Here is a 22,578-nt window from a genome sequence, read left to right as displayed (position 1 = left end):
CCAAAGACAAGGCTCCATCCTGCGGGCATTTGTTGGGATGGACAGGCAGAAGTTGAAGTTGCCGCTGGTATGTATCTGCACTATCTGGGGTGTGTGGCCTGTTGGAACTGGTGGGCGCCAAGCCCCTCACCCCCCCCAGCCTAGCGGTGATCCTCCACCGATGGCAGACGACCCTCCCTCACCGACCATACGGCCTGCTCGCCCGCCCACCCGCACCGAGCACTGGGGCAGCAGCTGTCTGTCTGGTTTTGAAGTTGGCTACTCACCTACTCCAATCCCCATAGCAGCCATTGCGTTGGCTTTATGTTTTTAAATAGATGTACTAAAGGGAGCCCACATGACCACTCACTGGGAAGCCAATTAGACTGTGGGAGGCCGTTAGATAGGGGGCCCATCCCGTTCACGTTATGGAGATTGGCTTTAATTGATTTCTTGCATCGTCTCGGTGGAATCCGGGAGTGGGCCAGTGAGATCGGAAACTGTTCGGCGTTCTGAGCAGATCCCGAATCTGGCCTCTCCCGTGATCTAAATGGCTTCCAGTGCCATTCTGGCAGTGCCAGGGTGCCCAGGTGGCACTGACGGGTTAGCAGGGCACTGTCAGGATTGCCTGCTGGCAGTGCCAAGGTGCCTGGGAAGCATCTTACCCGCGCTGGCGATCGGGTGAGCCCTACGGAGCTCTTTAGTCCAGGAAATGGGACAGTGTGCGGCCTCGACAGGGTGTTGTTCGCTGAGGCCCAGAAGTGAAGCAAAGTCCCGATAAATAGTGGGATCATTCTCAGCGCTGCTAATGCCGGCCAACACCCAGCTAATCGCACTTGACATGGGGCTCTGTTTAATTTTGTTAAACCACGCCCAATATATCTGAAATTCCTACAGTCATCACATGCCGTTTGGGTCAGAGTGTTCAAATCGGAGTTTGACCTTGTTTAAACTGCATGGTGAAAGGGAAATTTCAATCACTCAGGTTATCTTTCTGCCCTGGAGATGCTCAGAGTTTAGGGCTCCTGATTTTAAACAACTTAGCTGAGGCAAGGGAAATTCTGGAACTTGGAAACTAGCTAACCGCAGAGCCACCAATGGTAAACTGATCAAATGAATAATAGGGCAGAATTAGTAGAACACTGATATATGCTGGAGCATTGAGGGGCTGGAGATGGTAATAATTAGGGTGAAACAAGCATATGGGGTAGATTTGACAAAGCATAGAATTCTCTATAATTCAGAAGGAGGCCATTTGGCCCATCAAGTCTGTACCGACCCTCTGAAAGAGCAACTTATCTAGGCCCACACCCCACCCTATCCCTATAGCCACCTAACTTTTCATCCCTGGACACTAAGGGACAATTTTATCATGTCAAATCCACCTCAGCTGCACATGTTTAGATGACAGGGTGAAAATTTCAATCTCAAGGCATACCTCAATTGGGAGTCACTGCAGGTTACTGAGTATGGGGATGGTGGATGAACACAACTTTGCCTGAGTTAGGACAAAGGCAACAGTGTTTTGGATGACCTCAAGTTTATGAAGGCTAAAATATGGGAGGTTGGCCCGAACTGTGGGAAGAGGCAGGTTTATAGGTAACAAAGGCACTGAAAGGGTACCAGAGCCCATGAGCTGAGGCATAGATGGAGTCAGGTGATGGAAGCAATGTTAATGATAGCACAAGTATTTGGTCAGAAGCTTAACTGAAGGTCAGACCTAACACCCAAGACTGAAAACAATCTGGTTCCATCACAAACTGTTAGCAGGGAGATAGATTAAATCAGTGATTAAGGAATAGAATTTCAGACACAAAATGAAGACAATTCTCTGGTGGGTTCAAGGGCAGATGGTGTGAAGTCACTATGACTCCAAAATTTGGTTTTCTGCCGACATGACTTTCGCATGGGAGCTTCCGTGGGTACCTGCCATGGTGGATTGGGAAACTCACCAGAGATTGCCATGAAAATGATTTGGGATGCAGATGAAGGTCCAACTGGAATCTTCCACCCATGTGTGATTCTCCATGACACTGGCAGGAAAACACACCATTCCTGGAAAGGTCTGGATGAAGTTTCAGGGCCCGTTCACCATGAGCGCAAATCCCATTGTGGCCCTCACGCCTGTGATTACCTGGGGCGGAATTCTCCATTGCACCGTAATTGGCAATGGGGGGGACAATCCCGTTTTAAAAACAAATTGGGGGCGACGCCTGTTTTCGGATGCTCGGCTGACTCGAAAACGGCATCATCGAGGAATAAACCGCACGCTGTTGGGACACACACATGCGCAAGGGTTTCCCGACATCGTGGGGTGGCCATAATGGGAAATGCCATTGGCCGGCTGTGGGAACAGAGAATACTGCCCATGTTGTGGATTCCAACCAGGCTCCAAAACGGGAAATGCTCCTGGCCCAACATGGGATTTGGACCCAGATGGGACAACTCTGCCAATTGTCTGGAATATTCTCGGTGCTCCCACAGGTGGGATCTTCTGGTCCTGGTGAAGTGAATGGAAGTTTGAATGATCTACACATAAGCCGCAAAGGTCCCCACAGTGCCGGGGCTGGAAAATCCCGGCCAATGATTTTAGTATTCCGAGTATTTACTGAGAGGAAATTTCTGCTCATCCAGTACTGAGTGTTAATCAAGCAGTCTGACAATTTGGAGATGGTGAAAGGGCTAAAATACCTGGTGGTGAAGTAGAGCTGGGTGTTGACAGCATACATGGGAATCCGGAAAAGGTGTTTTTGTGGATGACATTACCAAGCGCAAAATATAAATGAAAAATATGTGGGGGCCAGGACAGATCCTTGCAGACATGGTGGCTGTGTGGTTCGCACCAGAGAGTGTCCCTGGATCCTCTTCACTAAAGTGCCCAACCGAGGTGAGAGTCTGTGGGATGGTGGAGGGTGTTAGAGACAGCTGTGACGGGAAATCACTGTCATCCTCCGACCCGAGCTCCGTGGGCTCCCGAGTCTCAATGTAGGGCTGGTGTCCGAGCTGCTGTCTTCGACGCTGCTCAGCTCACGGGGGAGCTCCGGCTGTGGCATTGGCTGGGGGCGGGGAGCGCCAGATGGATCCGCCCCATCTCCAGCCGCTCTTGCGTGACACAAGACAAGGTACATGATTAGACCATGGGCCAGGGGGGTGGTGTGGGTGAGCATGTGGGTGGGGCTGGTGATAGTGGGAATAGTGTAGGGGGAGGGTGGTGTGGGGGTGGGGTGACCATGTAAGGTGAGGGTGGTGTGGGGGTGAGGGTATGTGGGGGTGTGTTTTGGGGAGAGGAGGAAGTTGACACATTCATGGGGAACCGCAACTAAGTGGGGTCTCGCTTCCTCGCCTGTGTCCGAACTCCACCCCGCAAACTCCCCTCCCCCTTGTCCCACTCCCAGTGCTCGTGGGGGGCCTCTGACGCATGCAGCACAGGGGGTGGGTAGCTGGTGGCCTCAGTGGCCAGGACACACGTTCATGGCGGCCGGTATGGGTATCAGCATATGGCGCAGGGTGGGGGTTGGCACCAGAGGCACAGGCCGCCTACTCACCCTGGCCACTCTGAGGAGGTTGTGCAGTTTTGCTCGGCAATGCTGGCCGGTCCAGGCAGTGTTGCCCACGGCACTCACGGCTCTGCCACCGGCACCCAGGGACAGCGAATGGCGGCTAGCAGCCACTTTCCTGGGCCAGGGCACAGGGCCATCTGCCTCTCCTCCACGGAATCCAAGAGGGTCTCAACCTCTGCATTTGCAAAACGTGGGGCCGCATCTCTTGCTGCCATCTTGTTGGCTGGGATGGTGTGTGTATGTGCGTGTGTGTGTGGGGGGGGGGGGAATGGTCTGCAGCTGATCAGCCTCCTGAGTGTCAATCCCGAAACCAGCGAATCCTGCACCATTTCTCATTGGAATCAATTATGTTCCATGTGGAGCCAGTGTTGGCTCCTTAATAGTAGCTGAATCGGTCCAAGTGCGGCGCCTGTTTTGCTGTCGTGGAACTCCATGAATTTTGCGTCGTCGTCAACACTTAATCTCAGAAACAGAGAATCCTGCCCATAATCTCCAGATTCCACTTTGTTCTTGTCGTTTAATTTTTTTAAATATATGCTCAAGTAACCATCTAACTAATGTACACTAGGTGCAGAACAGACATACAGGAGCAATAGACAATGCAGAACCTTAGGCAGACCCAAATGTGCATTGTCTAACCTGAACTGCTGGACGGAACATCAGAACCAGGCCTTGCCACTCGACTGAAGGCAACGACCGTAGGAGCGCGCAACAAAAATGTGTCTTTTTATGAAAAATGCGCTTCTTCCATTGTGTCAAGGAGACCTCTGGAGAAAGATGATTGGTCTCCGTTAGGCTTGATTCCCATGGAAAAGCTTGTGGTTTTCTGATTTGGAGATAGTTCTCCTGAGGGTTTCATAAGATTAACATAGGGGTTTCTAAGATTAACATAGAACATAGAAAATACAGTGCAGAAGGAGGCCATTCGACCCATCAAGTCTGCATCGACCCACTTAATCCCTCACTTCCACCCTATCCCTGTAACCCAATAACCCCTCCTAACCTTTTTGGTAACGAAGGACAATTTATCATGGCCAATCAACCTAAACTTTGGACTGTGGGAGGAAACCGGAGCACCCGGAGGATACCCACGCAGACACGGGGAGAACGTACAGACTCTGCACAGACCGTGTTACCCATTAAATTGTTAGAATTCATGGGATAGTTTACAAACTCCCTCTAGATGTCCCCCCTTGGCATTGTGTTATGGGCCAGGGTTTAGAGAACCCCAAAGTGTGGCATGGAGTTCCATTGACCCACAACGTTTAATAGATTGTGGTATAGGGGAGCACACCGCCCACTCTACAGGTGTGGTACAGCAGAAATGGAAAAGTATTTTTTAAAGCAAAACAACTCAAGTTAACGTTTTAAAACATTCAGTGAACATATTAGCAAACATTAATTCAAATACAATCACTAAAGAAGACACCACTAAGTAATCCTTAATAACTTATGTCATGGGATTCAGAGAATCCCAAAGCGTATCATGGAGTTCACCTGACCCACAACCTTTAATAGATTGTGGTATGGGGAGCACACGGCTTACTCTACAGATATGGTACAGCAGAAAATGGACCAGTGTTTTTTTTTAAAACAAAACAATGTTTATTCCATGAACTCAAGTTAACCTTTTTAAAACAAACAGTGAATAACTTAGCAACCAGTAAATCAAATACACCCCCAAAGACTACAACACTAAGTAACCTGTATGATGTCCTTTTATGCCCAAAAGACTTAACCAACCTTCAAACAGGTACACATTAGGTTTACATTCAATATTGAGATATTTTTACAATTCTGAGTTTGCCAAATGACCCATAGATAGTCTTTGGATGGCAGTGATCACAGCAGTGTAGCTCACTTTTAACTTCAGATTCAGCTCACTGAAAAACACAGACACACCCAAGCTCTTTCTCAAACTGAAACTAAAAAGCAGAAGTAGAGCTCAGCTCCACCCACACTCTGACATCACTCCAGTAACATGAGCAGCTCCATTTGTTAAAGGTACATTTCTTAAACACCCATTTCTTAAAGGGTGCTCTCACATGACACTTCTCAAACAACATCCAGAAGATCCAAGAAAAACAGAAGCACATTAGGTTTACATTCACTACGAAGAACATTTAGAATTCTGAATTCACCAAATAATCACGGGATAGTCTTTTCATGGCAGAGGGATCAATAGCACACCTGCTCTGCCTAGCTTCAGCTCCAACACTGAAAACGAAATTAAAACACACCCTGCAGCAAACAGCCTAAAACAAAAGTAAACAGCTGACAAACAGCCCAGCTTCACCCACACTCTGACATCACCGATAAACACCCATTTCTTGAAGGTACTCTCACATGACACCTCTCCCCAAGAAAAAAAATAAACCATCAACTTCAAGATGGTTTCATTTTTCAACTTTTCACCATTCTTTAAGAAATTCACAGATGCACACTTTTTCATCTCAAAAAACAACACACGCAAACAGGTATAATAATATAGCCAATTTTTGTTCTTCCTCCAAATGAAATCCTTTTCGATTGACAATCTCTTTGAACAAAAAGGTCCTTGCACGATCCGTCCATTTCTCTACGTCTCGGCATTTCTCTTTAAAGTCAGATACTTTAGTTCTATCTGATCACAGAGTCCTTTGTAATTCTCCAACATAGGAGCATTGGTTATCACAGCTTTCAGGCAGTCAAATGCTGTCCATTGAAATTTTCAACATTTCTTCAGCAAGTCCATCAGTGGAGCAATCACGTCAAAAAACTTTTGCACAAATCCACTCATGCCGAGAAATTGCATTATTTCCCTTCATCTTGAAGGTATCGGAAACTCCTCACTAACTGTTGGGTTCGCATCCCGTGTGACCATTTGACCCTGTCCGATTGTATGGCCAAGGAAATTGACTTGGGCTTTTCCAAATTCACTTTTGGCTAGGTTGACCACCAAAACCGCCTCCTGAAGTCGATCGAATAACTCCATCAAATGTTTTAAATGTTTTGTCCATGTCTGGCTGAAAATTATCAGATCATCGATGTATACCGCACAATTGGGTAATCCTGAAACAACTTTGTTAGTTAACTGTTGAAATGTGGCTGGTGCATTTTTCATGCCATCTTGAGTCACAAAAGCTGAAATCTCCTTCGCCCTTTTGGATAAAGGTACCTGCAAGTAACATTTAAATAAATCCAGTTTAGAAATAAAAGCTGATTGTCCCACTTTCTCAATGCAATCCTCCAAACGTGGGATAGGAAAAAGAGTCCATTGTTGTAACTGCATTAACCTTTCTATAGTCAACACACAACCGTTGGGTACCGTCTGGTTCATCACTATGGGTGAGTTCCATTGTCTGCAACCCACTTCAATTATGCCATTTTTAAGCATACTCTCAATCTCTTTGTTAACCTGTGCCAATTTTAAAGGGTTAAGTCTATATGGATGTTGTTTGATTGGAACAGCATTTCCCACATCTACATCATGTATAGCCATTTTAGTACTTTCCAATTTATCTCCACAAACTTGCCCATATGATATCAATAACTCTTTTAGGTCAGTTCTTTTTTCCTCTGGAAGGTAACTCAACAATTTATCCCAATTTCTAAAAACATTCTCATTTTCCAATTTAATTTAAGGTTTGTCAAATTCACAGTCATCTGGATTTGGTTCGTCACTTTGAGTTAGAATCATTAAAACCTCCTCCTTTTTTCTCTCTTTCCCTTTCAAAGTACCTTTTAAGCATATTCACATGACACACTCGGTGAGTTTTCCTTCTATCCGGCGTATTTACCACATAATTCACCTCACTTAATTTCCTTTCAATCTGATAAAGACCACAAAACCATGCTTTTAAAAGGTTTACCTACCACTGGTAACAACACTAAAACTTTATCTCCACTGGCAAAACTAGGAACTTTGGATTTCTTGTCTGCTTCCCATTTCATCACATTTTGTGCAACTTTTAAATGTCGTCTAGCCAATTCACCTGCTCTATTTAATCGTCCACTAAAATTTGACACGTAATCCAATAATGTAAGTTCCAATTTTACACTCACCAATTTTTCCTCAATTAATTTCAACCTCATGACCAAATATTAGTTCAAAAGGACTAAATCTAGTTGACTCATGAGGTGCATCCCTAATTGCAAACAGTACGAAAGAACATAGAACATAGAACGATACAGCGCAGTACAGGCCCTTTGGCCCTCGATGTTGCACCGACATGGAAAAAAAAACTAAAGGCCATCTAACCTACACTATGCCCTTATCATCCATATGCTTATCCAATAAACTTTTAAATGCCCTCAATGTTGGCGAGTTCACTACTGTTGCAGGTAGGGCATTCCACGGCCTCACCACTCTTTGCGTAAAAAACCCAACTCTGACCTCTGTCCTATATCTATTACCCCTCAATTTAAGGCTATGTCCCCTCGTGCTAGCCACCCCCATCCGCGGGAGAAGGCTCTCGCTGTCCACCCTATCTAACCCTCTGATCATTTTGTATGCCTCTATTAAGTCACCTCTTAACCTTCTTCTCTCTAACGAAAACAACCTCAAGTCCATCAGCCTTTCCTCATAAGATTTTCCCTCCATACCAGGCAACATCCTGGTAAATCTCCTCTGCACCCGTTCCAAAGCTTCTACGTCCTTCCTATAATGAGGCGACCAGAACTGTACGCAATACTCCAAATGCGGCCGTACTAGAGTTTTGTACAACTGCAACATGACCTCATGGCTCTGGAACTCAATCCCTCTACCAATAAAGGCCAACACACCATAGGCCTTCTTCACAACCCTATCAACCTGGGTGGCAACTTTCAGGGATCTATGTACATGGACACCAAGATCCCTCTGCTCATCCACACTACCAAGAATTTTACCATTAGCCAAATATTCCGCATTCCTGTTATTCTTTCCAAAGTGAATCACCTCACATTTCTCCACATTAAACTCCATTTGCCACCTCTCAGCCCAGCTCTGCAGCTTATCTATGTCCCTCTGTAACCTGCAACATCCTTCCGCACTGTCTACAACTCCACCGACTTTAGTGTCGTCTGCAAATTTACTCACCCATCCGTCTGCGCCCTCCTCTAGGTCATTTATAAAAATGACAAACAGCAACGGCCCCAGAACAGATCCTTGTGGTACGCCACTAGTAACTGAACTCCATTCTGAACATTTCCCATCAACTACCACTCTCTGTCTTCTTTCAACTAGCCAATTTCTGATCCACATCTCTAAATCACCCTCAATCCCCAGCCTCCGTATTTTCTGCAATAGCCGACCGTGGGGAACCTTATCAAACGCTTTACTGAAATCCATATACACCACATCAACTGCTCTACCCTCGTCTACCTGTTCAGTCACCTTCTCAAAGAACTCGATAAGGTTTGTGAGGCATGACCTACCCTTCACAAAACCATGCTGACTATCCCTAATCATATTATTCCTATCTAGATGATTATAAATCGTATCTTTTGTAATCCTCTCCAAGACATTGCACACCACAGACGTTAGGCTCACCGGCCTATAGTTACCGGGGTTATCTCTACTCCCCTTCTTGAACAAAGGGACCACATTTGCTATCCTCCAGTCCTCTGGCACTATTCCTGTAGCCAATGATGACCTAAAAATCAAAGCCAAAGGCTCAGCAATCTCTTCCCTGGCTTCCCAGAGAATCCTAGGATAAATCCCATCTGGCCCCGGGGACTTATCTATTTTCACCTTGTCCAGAATTGCCAACACTTCTTCCCTACGCACCTCAATGCCATCTATTCTAATAGCCTGGGTCTCAGTATTCTCCTCCACAATATTATCTTTTTCTTGAGTGAATACTGACGAAAAGTATTCATTTAGTATCTCGCTTATCTCCTCAGCCTCCACACACAACTTCCCACCACTGTCCTTGACTGGCCCTACTCTTACCCTAGTCATTCTTTTATTCCTGACATACCTATAGAAAGCTTTTGGGTTTTCCTTGCTCCTACCTGCCAAAGACTTCTCATGTCCCCTCCTTGCTCGTCTCAGCTCTCTTTAGATCCTTCCTCGCTTCCTTGTAACTATCAAGCGCCCCAACTGAAACTTCATGCCTTATCTTCACATAGGCCTCCTTCTTCCTCTTAACAAGAGATTCCACTTCTTTGGTAAACCACGGTTCCCTCGCTCGACCCCTTCCTCCCTGCCTGACTGGTACGTACTTATCAAGAACATGCAATAGCTGTTCCTTGAACAAGCTCCACATATCCAGTGTGCCCAACCCTTGCAGCCTACTTCTCCATCCTACACATCCTAAGTCATGTCTAATGGCATCATAATTGCCCTTCCCCCAGCTATAACTCTTGCCCTGCGGGGTATACTTATCCCTTTCCATCACTAACGTAAAGGTCACCGAATTGTGGTCACTGTTTCCAAAGTGCTCACCTACCTCCAGATCTAACACCTGGCCTGGTTCATTACCCAAAACCAAATCCAATGTGGCCTCGCCTCTTGTTGGCCTGTCAACATATTGTGTCAGGAAACCCTCCTGCACACATTGTACAAAGAACGACCCATCTAATGTACTCGAACTATATCTTTTCCAGTCAATATTTGGAAAGTTAAAGTCTCCCATAACAACTACCCTGTTACTTTCGCTCTTTTCCAGAATCATCTTCGCCATCCTTTCCTCTACATCCCTAGAACTATTAGGTGGCCTATAGAAAACTCCCAACAGGGTGACCTCTCCTTTCCTGTTTCTAACCTCAGCCCATACTACCTCAGAAGAAGAGTCCCCATCTAGCATCCTTTCCGCCACCGTAATACTGTCCTTGACTAGCAGCGCCACACCTCCCCCTCTTTTGCCCCCTTCTCTGAGCTTACTAAAACACCTAAACCCCGGAACCTGCAACAACCATTCCTGTCCCTGATCTATCCATGTCTCTGAAATGGCCACAACGTCGAATTCCCAGGTACCCACCCATGCTGCCAGTTCCCCTACCTTATTTCGTATACTCCTGGCATTGAAGTAGACACACTTCAAACCACCTACCTGAACACTGGCACCCTCCTGCGAAGTCAAATCTGTGCTCCTGACCTCTATACTCTCAATCTCCCGTACCCCAAAACTACAATCCAGGTTCCCATGCCCCTGCTGAATTAGTTTAAACCCCCCCAAAGAGCACTAACAAATCTCCCCCCCCAGGATATTGGTGCCCCTCAGGTTCAGATGTAGACCATCCTGTCTATAGAGGTCCCACCTTCCCCAGAAAGAGCCCCAGTTATCCAGAAATCTGAATCCCTCCCGCCTGCACCATCCCTGTAGCCACGTGTTTAATTGCTCTCTCTCCCTATTCCTCATCTCACTATCACGTGGCACGGGTAACAACCCAGAGATAACAACTCTGTTTGTTCTCGCTCTGAGCTTCCATCCTAGCTCCCTAAAGGCCTGCCTAACATCCTTGTCCCCTTTCCTACCTATGTCGTTAGTGCCAATGTGGACTACGACTTGGGGCTGCTCCCCCTCCCCCTTAAGGACCCGGAAAACACGATCCGAGACATCACTTACCCTTGCACCTGGGAGGCAACATACCAAACGTGAGTCTCTCTCGCTCCCACAAAATCTCCTATCTGGGCCCCTGACTATTGAGTCCCCAATTACTAATGTTCTACTCCTTTGCCCCCTTCCCTTCTGAGCAACAGGGACAGACTCCGTGCCAGAGGCCGTACCGCATGGCTTACCCCTGGTAAGTCATCCCCCCCACAAGTATCCAAAACGGTATACTTGTTACTCAGGGGAACGACCGCAGGGGGTCCCTGCACTGACTGCTTCTTCCCAGTCCCTCTTACAGTTACCCATCTATCTCCAGTCTTTGGTGTAACTACTTCCCTGAAACTCCTATCTATGACCCCCTCTGCCTCCCGAATGATCCGAAGTTCATCCAGCTCAAGCTCCAGGTCCCTAACACGGTTTTTGAGGAGCTGGAGTTGGGTGCACTTCCCACAGATGAAATCAGCAGGGATACTGACGGCGTCCCTCACCTCAAACATTGTGCAGGAGGAGCATTGTACTGCCTTCCCTGACATCACCACTAGATTTAAAAAAAAAACAAGAAAAAGAAAAAGAAAGGAAGAGCTTACCTGATATTACCTCAAACCCTGCTCCCGCTGAAAGTTAAGCAAATTTAAAGGCACTCACTCACCTTCACGACAGGCCCCTGCTCCCACTTCCCAACCACCGTGGGGTGGGGGGGTTGGTTAGAGGAGAAGGTAGGGTAGGAAACACTCACAAAGTGTTTCGGGTTTAACTGTCACTTGCCAACAGCCCTTCCACAAACCACCTTCAACTTAGGCTGACCACACTGCACGTATGCAAATTCCCCCAGAACAGCTGATCAGTAGCTTTGCTCTGCTGCCCTCTGCTGGATGCTTGCTTTCACTCAAACTCCTTGGGTCTCCTTCGCCGGTTCACCTTCAACTTAGGCTGACCGCACTGCACGTATGCAAATTCCCCCAGAACAGCTGATCAGTAGCTTTGCTCTGCTGCCCTCTGCTGGATGCTTGCTTTCACTCAAACTCCTTGGGTCTCCTTCGCCGGTTCACCTTCAACTTAGGCTGACCGCACTGCACGTATGCAAATTCCCCCAGAACAGCTGATCAGTAGCTTTGCTCTGCTGCCCTCTGCTGGATGCTTGCTTTCACTCAAACTCCTTGGGTCTCCTTCGCCGGTTCACCTTCAACTTAGGCTGACCGCACTGCACGTATGCAAATTCCCCCAGAACAGCTGATCAGTAGCTTTGCTCTGCTGCCCTCTGCTGGATGCTTGCTTTCACTCAAACTCCTTGGGTCTCCTTCGCCGGTTCACCTTCAACTTAGGCTGACCGCACTGCACGTATGCAAATTCCCCCAGAACAGATGATCAGTAGCTTTGCTCTGCTGCCCTCTGCTGGATGCTTGCTTTCACTCAAACTCCTTGGGTCTCCTTCGCCAGTTCACCTTCAACTTAGGCTGACCGCACTGCACGTATGCAAATTCCCCCAGAACAGCTGATCAGTAGCTTTGCTCTGCTGCCCTCTGCTGGATGCTTGCTTTCACTCAAACTCCTTGGGTCTCCTTCGCCGGTTCACCTTCAACTTAGGCTGACCGCACTGCACGTATGCAAATTCCCCCAGAACAGCTGATCAGTAGCTTTGCTCTGCTGCCCTCTGCTGGATGCTTGCTTTCACTCAAACTCCTTGGGTCCCCTTCGCCGGTTCACCTTCAACTTAGGCTGACCGCACTGCACGTATGCAAATTCCCCAGAACAGCTGATCAGTAGCTTTGCTCTGCTGCCCTCTGCTGGATGCTTGCTTTCACTCAAACTCCTTGGGTCTCCTTCGCCGGTTCACCTTCAACTTAGGCTGACCGCACTGCACGTATGCAAATTCCCCCAGAACAGCTGATCAGTAGCTTTGCTCTGCTGCCCTCTGCTGGATGCTTGCTTTCACTCAAACTCCTTGGGTCTCCTTCGCCGGTTCACCTTCAACTTAGGCTGACCGCACTGCACGTATGCAAATTCCCCCAGAACAGCTGATCAGTAGCTTTGCTCTGCTGCCCTCTGCTGGATGCTTGCTTTCACTCAAACTCCTTGGGTCTCCTTCGCCGGTTCACCTTCAACTTAGGCTGACCGCACTGCACGTATGCAAATTCCCCCAGAACAGCTGATCAGTAGCTTTGCTCTGCTGCCCTCTGCTGGATGCTTGCTTTCACTCAAACTCCTTGGGTCTCCTTCGCCGGTTCACCTTCAACTTAGGCTGACCGCACTGCACGTATGCAAATTCCCCCAGAACAGCTGATCAGTAGCTTTGCTCTGCTGCCCTCTGCTGGATGCGTGCTTTCACTCAAACTCCTTGGGTCTCCTTCGCCGGTTCACCTTCAACTTAGGCTGACCGCACTGCACGTATGCAAATTCCCCCAGAACAGCTGATCAGTAGCTTTGCTCTGCTGCCCTCTGCTGGATGCTTGCTTTCACTCAAACTCCTTGGGTCTCCTTCGCCGGTTCACCTTCAACTTAGGCTGACCGCACTGCACGTATGCAAATTCCCCCAGAACAGCTGATCAGTAGCTTTGCTCTGCTGCCCTCTGCTGGATGCTTGCTTTCACTCAAACTCCTTGGGTCTCCTTCGCCAGTTCACCTTCAACTTAGGCTGACCGCACTGCACGTATGCAAATTCCCCCAGAACAGCTGATCAGTAGCTTTGCTCTGCTGCCCTCTGCTGGATGCTTGCTTTCACTCAAACTCCTTGGGTCTCCTTCGCCGGTTCACCTTCAACTTAGGCTGACCGCACTGCACGTATGCAAATTCCCCCAGAACAGCTGATCAGTAGCTTTGCTCTGCTGCCCTCTGCTGGATGCTTGCTTTCACTCAAACTCCTTGGGTCCCCTTCGCCGGTTCACCTTCAACTTAGGCTGACCGCACTGCACGTATGCAAATTGCCCCAGAACAGCTGATCAGTAGCTTTGCTCTGCTGCCCTCTGCTGGATGCTTGCTTTCACTCAAACTCCTTGGGTCCCCTTCGCCGGTTCACCTTCAACTTAGGCTGACCGCACTGCACGTATGCATATTCCCCCAGAACAGCTGATCAGTAGCTTTGCTCTGCTGCCCTCTGCTGGATGCTTGCTTTCACTCAAACTCCTTGGGTCTCCTTCGCCGGTTCACCTTCAACTTAGGCTGACCGCACTGCACGTATGCAAATTCCCCCAGAACAGCTGATCAGTAGCTTTGCTCTGCTGCCCTCTGCTGGATGCTTGCTTTCACTCAAACTCCTTGGGTCTCCTTCGCCGGTTCACCTTCAACTTAGGCTGACCGCACTGCACGTATGCATATTCCCCCAGAACAGCTGATCAGTAGCTTTGCTCTGCTGCCCTCTGCTGGATGCTTGCTTTCACTCAAACTCCTTGGGTCTCCTTCGCCGGTTCACCTTCAACTTAGGCTGACCGCACTGCACGTATGCAAATTCCCCCAGAACAGCTGATCAGTAGCTTTGCTCTGCTGCCCTCTCCTGGAAAGGAATTCCTTTATCTCAATCCTCTGGGTAATCTTGACAATAAGCCCTCAACATTGTCTTTAATGTCTGATGCCACCTTTCTAATGCTCCCTGCGATTCTGGATGGTACGCAGTTGATTTAAATTGTTTTATTCCTAAGCTATCCATAACTTCTTTGAATAACCTTGAGGTAAAACCTGATCCTTGATCCAAATGTATTTCTGTGGGAAATGCATATCTGGTAAAGAATTTAAGTAACTCCTCCACAGTCTGGAGCCGCTGGAAACCTAGTAGATACATCAGCATGGGCCGCATGGCAGCATAGTGGTTAGCGCAATTGCTTCACAGCCCCTGGGTCCCAGGTTCGAATTCCCGACCGGTCACTGTCTGTGCGGAGTCTGCATATTCTCCCTGTGTGTGCGTGGGTTTCCTCCAGGTGCTCTGATTTCCTCCCACAGTCCAAAGATGTGCAGGCTTGGTGGATTCGCCATGCTGAATTGCCCTTAGTGTCCAAAAACGTTAACTGGGGGCTGCTGGGTTGCGGGGTGACGGAAGATATGTGGGCTTGTGTCGGTTGCTCTTTGTAGGGGCCGGTGCAGACTTGATGGGCCTAATGGCCTCCTTCTGCACTGTAAATTCTATCCATTATAATCAGAAGATACTGATTCTCACTTTTCGTTTTTGGAAGCGGTCCTGCGCAATCAATTCCTGAAATGCTGGAATGGGTATTAAGGGTGCTGGTTTTATCACTGCTTGAGGTTTCCCTATCACTTGACATGTGTGACATGATTGTCAAAATTTAACTACATCTTTAAGTAGTCCAGGCCAATAAAAATGTTTCTGGATTTTAGCTTGAGTTTTCCTTATTCCCAAATGATCACCCACTGGTACCTCATGTGCAACTCGCAACACCTCCTTTCTATACCCTACCGGCAATACTACTTGATGAACCTCTGCCCACTTTTCATCAGCCTGCATATGTAAAGGTCTCCATTTTCTCATCAAGGCATCACTTTTACAGTAATAACACTCTGGTATGCACTCAGATTCCTCTTCCGTGTATGCTTTCTGATACATCCGTTTTATTTCTATATCTTTTTGTTGTAACTCCGGCAATTTTCCTGAACTAAAAATATCTGCCTCATCCTCTACCTGTTCTTGTTCTTTTTCAATTATCTGATCAAAAATCATTTCTGATAATTGCACTTCAACTTCATCTTCACTCTTTGATTTCTCCTCTTGTCTTAACATGTGACTTTGCGACCTTTTTACTACACAATCCGGAAAAATCACAGGATATTCATCCTTCAATACTTCAGTTGTCTGATTTTCCACTGGCTTATCAACCACACTAGGCATCACTCCCACCTGCGATCCAGCTATATCATTACCCAAGATAAACTGTATTCCTGGACAAGATAGTTTCTCTATTACTCTTACTACCACTTCACCACTCTTCACTGGACTTTCCAACCTTACCTTATATAATGGAACACTACTCCTCTCACCCTGAATTCCACATATTACCACCTTTTCTGGCAACATTCTTCCCAAACTACATAACTCCTCATCTCTTACCATTAAATATTTATGAGCTCCCGTATCTCTTAAAATTGTGACTTCTTTACCTGCTCCTCCTGATACACATGAGTAAACTTTCCCCACCCTTGTAAATTATTTAAAGAGATCTGGAACCTTCTTATCAATCACGTCTTGATCAGGCTGCACAATCTTTTGCACCTCCTTTGCTTCACTTGGGCTTTCCTTTACCACTTTAACAAACCCCACTGTCTTATCCTGTTTTACCACATCAGCCTTCCCGGCGCTTTTTTTCAACCGCCAACACTGTGACTTTACATGGCTTAGTTTATTACAGTGAAAACATTTGAAACTTTTCATTTCTTTTCTAATCTCTTGGATTTATTTTCCAATCTGAGGTGCACTCTCCTTATTATCTCCCATCAGATTACCTTTACCGTTACTACTTGAGCATTTCTCATGTCCCCAGTTTCTATCCCTCACAGGCTGAAACTGATGTCGGAAACCAAGCTTTGATTTATTAACTAATTCATAATCATCTGCCATTTGTGCTGCTAATCTTGCAGTTTTAACCCTCTGTTCTTCCACATGAGTTCTCACTACATCAGGAATTGAATTTTTAAGCTCCTCCAAAAGCATAATTTCTCTGGGACCTTCGAATGCTTGGTCTATTTTCAAAGCCCTTATCCACCTCTCAAAATTACTCTGTTTGAGCCTTTCAAACTCCATGTATATTTGACCAAATTCTTTCCTTAAATTTCTAAACATTTGTCTGTAGGCTTCAGGCACAAGTTCATATGCACCTAAGATGGATTTTTTCACCTCCTCATATGTCCCAGATACCTCCTCCGGTAGTGATGCAAACACTTCACTAGCCCTACCTATCAGCTTTGTTTGAATCAGTAATACCCACATGTCCTGTGGCCATTTCATTTGTTTAGCTACCTTCTCAAATGAAATGAAAAAGGCTTCTACCTCCTTCTCATCAAACCTCGGCAATGCTTGGACATATTTAAATAGATTCCCACCAAGCCTTGGACGATGACGCTCTTTCTCATTATCCTCATCACTATCATTCAACTATACGTTTCCCTTTACATCTGCCAATTTTAACTGACTGTCATGTTTCATGGTCATTTTCTGAAGTTCAAACTCTCTCTCTTTATCTTTTTCCTGATCTGTATCTCCCTTTCTCTTTAATTTTGTTCTGCTCGGGCTATTCTTTCTTTTCTTCTTTCTTCTCTCTCTCTTTTTCCTCTCTCTTTCGTATTCAAGCTGCTTTAATTCTTTCTCATGTTCCATTTGTTTAAGTTGTAACTGAATTTTTGTCATTTCCAATGAGTCAAACTGTATCTCAGGCAACGTTAAATGCTTAGCCACTGACATAATTACCTCATCTTTTCGCATTTTGTCAGGTAATTTTAACTGCAATGTTTCTGCCAAATCTAACAGTCTGCTTTTAGTCTCTGTCCGGAAGGTACTGCGTGTGACGGTCTCCAACTCCACAAACTTCAGAGCCTCTGAAAGAGCCATTGTTCACAACACACTCCCTACTTAAACTAAAATACCACAACTGAAAATCCCCCACAATATGCTCACCCCTCACTGTCATTAAGTTCACTAAACCAATCCAGTATATAGACTTTTATCCCGGACAAGCCCTCAATTGTTGTAGGGCATGGTTTAGAGAACCCCAAAGTGTAGCATGGAGTTCACCTGACCCACAACTTTTAATAGATTGTGGTATGGGGAACACAAGGCCCACTCTGCAGGTGTGGTACAGCAGAAATGGAAAAGTATTATTTAAAAGCAAAACAATGTTTATTCCATGAACTCAAGTTAACCTTTTTAAAACATAAAGTGAACATCTTCGCAACCATTAATTCAAATACAACCCCCAAAGAATACAACACTAAGTAATGCTTAATAACTTCTCGAACAACATCCAGAAGACCCAAGAAACACCTTTTAAAAGAAACACATTAGGTTTACATTCACTACTGCGAACATTTATAATTCTGAATTCACCAAATGATCAAGGGATAGTTTTTTGATGGCAGAGAGAACAGCAGTACACCTGCTTGGTCTGGCTTCAGGTCCAACGCTGAAAACTAAACTAAAACACACCCTGCAGCAAACAGCCTAAAACAAAAGTAAAAAGCTGGCAGATAGCCCAGCTCCACCCACACTCTGACATCACTGACAAACACCCATTTCTTAAAGGTACATTTATTAAACACCCATTTCTTAAAGGTACTCTCACATGACAATCGAGAATGTCCTTGCCTATCTGTCTATTGAAAAAGGTTTTGAGGTTAGATACTGCAATTTCGGTGGAACCTGAGGTTTTAGCTGTAGATAAACAATCTGCTTGTTTTCCCCCCCGGTCCCAGACTTGAATGACAGCGTCTCTGATACCATAACCTTGTATTAATTCTTATTGTTTAGTGGTTCAAATCTGACTGCCAATTAATTTATTCTGACACTAGGAGATCGGATGGTTTGATGATTGCAGTAACGCTGTTGGTGTGCTAATAACCCGTCTGGCTACAGATGCATCACAGGTCAAAGGGGTAAGTGCATTGGAACTTTCCTATTTCATTCTCATTAACACCACTTACAGCCTGGGGTGTCATGTTATTGTGCAAGGTACAGAAGCGGAAAGTACATATTTTTGTAGATTTCTGTGACCCAGTTCATTTTTCATTTTCAAAGAAACAAGAGTTAGGTAATAACTGTAAAAGTATTGGGTTTCAAAAGTGGTGACCAGGGACTAACAACAGTAGATGGTCATTAACAGTCACTGAGCAGCTCGTTATGCTGTCATCTCTGCCCATGCTCCAGGAGAGCACCTCAACCACCAAGACTTGACGCCTTAAGTAGCCACAATGTCATTTGATCACTCAGTCTACATCTTACCCTTTTCGTTGGGACATCTGGTTCTTCTGAGATGTAACAGATGCAAGCTATTTGCAACATTATAAGGAATGTATTTATACATACATGAAACACAACCAAAAAGAGAACAAACAGGAAATCTCAGAACATACAAATTGAACATGTGACCATTTACATTGTGGGAAACTGGCATTAGGCCGCTGAAGCTGATGCATAGCCCATTGTATTTCCTTTGCCCTGACCTTTTTAAAAAGAGGAACATCAGTTGTAGGTGAGTCCCGGACATAATCCTGGAACCTTGTATTTGGTTTAGTCATTCACCCTGATTGCACCAGTTGGCTGTGCTGGAGATGATCTTGGGGTTGGAGTCTTCAATGTGAATGGCATCAGACATCCTTACTGTGTACCCCGAAGCTGCTGGGCTTGCTGCAATGGGCTCTGGAGGGACTGCCATTTCCAGTGGTGCAGAGGAGCTGGATTGCAGGCTGGATTCATGGGGTGCACTGGTGATTGACGGTGATGGTTCAGATACTTGCAGTAGACAATGTCGGTTTTGTACGTACTGAACACTGTCCAAGGAAACCACACAGTTGTTCAGCTGTGGTGCATGTCCATCAATTTGTCATGGCCACATGTGGTCTGAATCCTGACTGACCAGGTTTTGGAGCACAAAGTGTGTGAGTATTTTGGTCGTAATAACTCTTTCACATTTTTTGCTGCTTTGAAGGGCTCACTGGTTTCGATCTTTGGTTGTAAGGGGAACTTGGAAATGAGAATTGTCATCCTGGTTTGCCGAGAGAACATGCATTGAGTAGTCAGCGGCAAATCCTATCTGGCCATATTTCACAGGCTGAAGAGTGCAGCTTAAAAATCGGTGTGGTCTTGGGCACATTTCTCAAGCAGGTGCTTGGCCGAATGCACTGCCCTTACTGCCAAGCCATTGGACTGTGGTACAGCGGACTACTCGTCATGTACTCTAAGTCCCACATGTGTGCAGAGTCCCTCAATTTAATGGAAACATACTGATGAATATTGTCTGTCGTTGTGCGCTGCGGCATGCCATGTGTGGCAAAGTGTGGCTTGCTTATTATCATGTTGCTCCTCATTTTCCCCTCCCTCACCCACCAGGAGAGGAGCGGCCATAACCAGCTAAAGCTTGCCCGAACCAGAGGGGGTGAACCTGACTTGCGGCCCCTCACTGTGCACGAGCAGAGGGCACTGGACATAGCTGGTGCACCCAAGGACCGGGAGATTGCCCGTGCTGAGATCGGGGGGGGTGCGCCACCAGTTGAGACCCCCCTTGCCTGGCCTCTTTCCCTCAACAATCCTCCCCCCCCCAAGCCAGCCAACACTCCCACCCCCGCCCCAGGCAGCCCACTCTTTCCCCCCCCCCCAGTCAACCCACTCTTCCCCCACCCACCCCCCCCCCCCCCCCCCCCCCTCCCCCCCCCCCCCCCGCCAGCCCAATCTTCCCCACCCAGCCAGCCCAGGCTCCCCCCAGACCGCCTCCCCAGTGCACTTTCCCTCCAGCCCTCCAACCCAGCGGACTCTGCCCACAGCCCTCCCCCCGCGCATCCTACCCGCAGCCCACCCAGCACACTCTCCCCACAGCCCTCCCCACAGCACACTCTCTCCAGCGCACTCTCCCCACAGCCCTCCCCACAGCGCACTCTCCCCAGCGCACTCTCCCCAGCCCTCCCCCTAGCACACTCTCCCCCAACCCTCCCCTCAACCCACTCACCCCCCAGCCGTCCCCGCAGCGCTCTACCCCTCCAAAGCGCACTCCCTCCTCAGCCCTCCCCACCAGCGCACCCTCCCCCAGCGCATTCTCCACCAGCGCACTCTTTCCCCAGCCCTCCCCCCGGTCCTCCCCAGCGCACTCTCCCACCAGCCATCCCCCCAGCGCGCCCTCCCCAGCGCACTCCGCCCCCCCAGCCCTACCTCAGCGCACTCCCCCCGGGCCCTCCCCCCAGCTCTGCTCCCCAGCACACTCTCCCCCAGCCCTCCCCCCCAGCGCACTCTTCCCCCAGCCCTCCCCCCCAGCACACTCTCCCCCCGGCCCTCCCCAGCGCACTCTCCCCCCAGCCCTCCCCCCCAGCACACTCTCCCCCCGGCCCTCCCCAGCGCACTCTCCCACCAGCCATCCCCCCAGCGCGTCCTCCCTCAGCGCACTCCGCCCCCCCAGCCCTACCTCAGCGTACTCCCCCCCAGCCCTCCCCCAGCTCTGCTCCCCAGCGCACTCCAACGCAGCACACTCTCCCCCAGCCCTCCCCCCAGCGCACTCTCCCCCCAGCTCTCCCCCAGTGCACTCCGCCCGCAGCGCAGTCTCCCCCCAGCGCACTCTCCCCAGCCCTCTCTCCCCCCAGCCCTCCCCCCAGCACAATCTCCCCCCAGCGCACTCTCCCCCAGCCCTCCCCCAGCACACCCCTCCAGCGCAGTCTCCCCCAGCGCACTCTCACACCAGCCCTCCCCCCCCAGCGCACTCTCTCCACAGCCCTCCACAATCTCCCCCCAGCTCTCCCCAGCGCACTGTCCCCCCAGCTCTCCCCCCAGCACACTCTCCCCCAGCCCTCCCCCCAGCGCACTCTCCCCAGCACAATCTCCCCCCCGCCCTCCCCTCAGCACACTGTCCCCAGCCCTCCCCCCAGCGCACTACCCCCCCCCCCACCCCTCCAGTGCAGTCTCCCCCCAGCCCTCGCCCCCAGCGCACTCTCCCCCCCAGCCCATAAGGGGCTGTTGAGCACAACGCTAATTTGCTGGCTTTGAAAACAGACCATGCAGGCCAGCAGCACGGTTTGATTCCCGTAACAGCCTCCCCGAACAGGCACCGGAATGTGGCGACTAGGGGCTTTTCACAGTAACTTCATTTGAAGCCTACTCGTGACAATAAGCGATTTTCAGTTCATTTCATTCTCACCCGCCACAGCCGGTCCACTCTTCCCCCCTAGCCAGCCCAGGCTTCCCCCAGCCCTCCAACCCAGTGCACTCTACCCCAGCCCTCCCCCTGATGAGACCATCAATTCACGCGACACGTGGTTAGAAGTGAACAGTGGTTTTAATCATCTTACAACAGAGCCTGCTTGTGACATGATGAACTCCAGATGAACTGGCAGGCAGGCTCTCAGCATCAACCTTTATACTTCTGGTTAGGGGGGAGGAGCCATGGGTGGAGCCAAGGGTGGAGCCCAGTACAAACTCCCGTACACTCCCAGTGCATCTCCCCCTAGTGGCAGAGCAGCGCAACTGCTCGTGTGCCGAGCTTACAGAGACATAGTACAACATGTGTAATACAGTGTGAATTACGCTACTGTGATTCACCACATTCACCCCCTGTAAAAAAAAATCAAGTCCGACGGGGGTCGTGGCTTACAGATTGAGTCTGTCCGGTGGCCGAGTTGTCCGCTGTGATCGGCGGAGCACTGGGGTTGCAGCCCCTTCTGGTGGCTGGATGAGCACCGTCAGTTGGGGTACGATGGCGGACTCCGGGTGCAATTCCGCCCGAGCTTCATACCCGTCTGGTTCGACTGGGGCCTGGGGGCGCTGGGAGCTAGCTGGCGCGGGCGGGCAAGAAAAAGGTAGCGAACTGGTAGGTGCGGGGGCGTGGGGGGCGAGT

General features: G+C 48.5%; 1 protein-coding gene across 3 annotated transcripts in view; it reads left to right on the top strand.

The window, feature by feature from the left end:
* abcb5 (ATP-binding cassette, sub-family B (MDR/TAP), member 5) overlaps window positions 1-22,578 on the top strand; it is a 167,842-nt gene that overhangs the window by 106,772 nt on the left and 38,492 nt on the right. For all 3 annotated transcript variants that reach the window (XM_038797448.1, XM_038797446.1, XM_038797447.1), the window contains exon 21: window positions 18,557-18,640. In XM_038797448.1, the coding sequence (XP_038653376.1) occupies window positions 18,557-18,640 (84 nt within the window). The remainder of the gene's footprint in view (window positions 1-18,556; window positions 18,641-22,578) is intronic.

The sequence above is a fragment of the Scyliorhinus canicula genome, chromosome 5 (assembly GCF_902713615.1).
Source record: "Scyliorhinus canicula chromosome 5, sScyCan1.1, whole genome shotgun sequence".
Classification (NCBI taxonomy): domain Eukaryota; kingdom Metazoa; phylum Chordata; class Chondrichthyes; order Carcharhiniformes; family Scyliorhinidae; genus Scyliorhinus; species Scyliorhinus canicula.
Note: the sequence above shows the minus strand (reverse complement) of the source record. Positions and strands in the feature narration are given on the sequence as shown.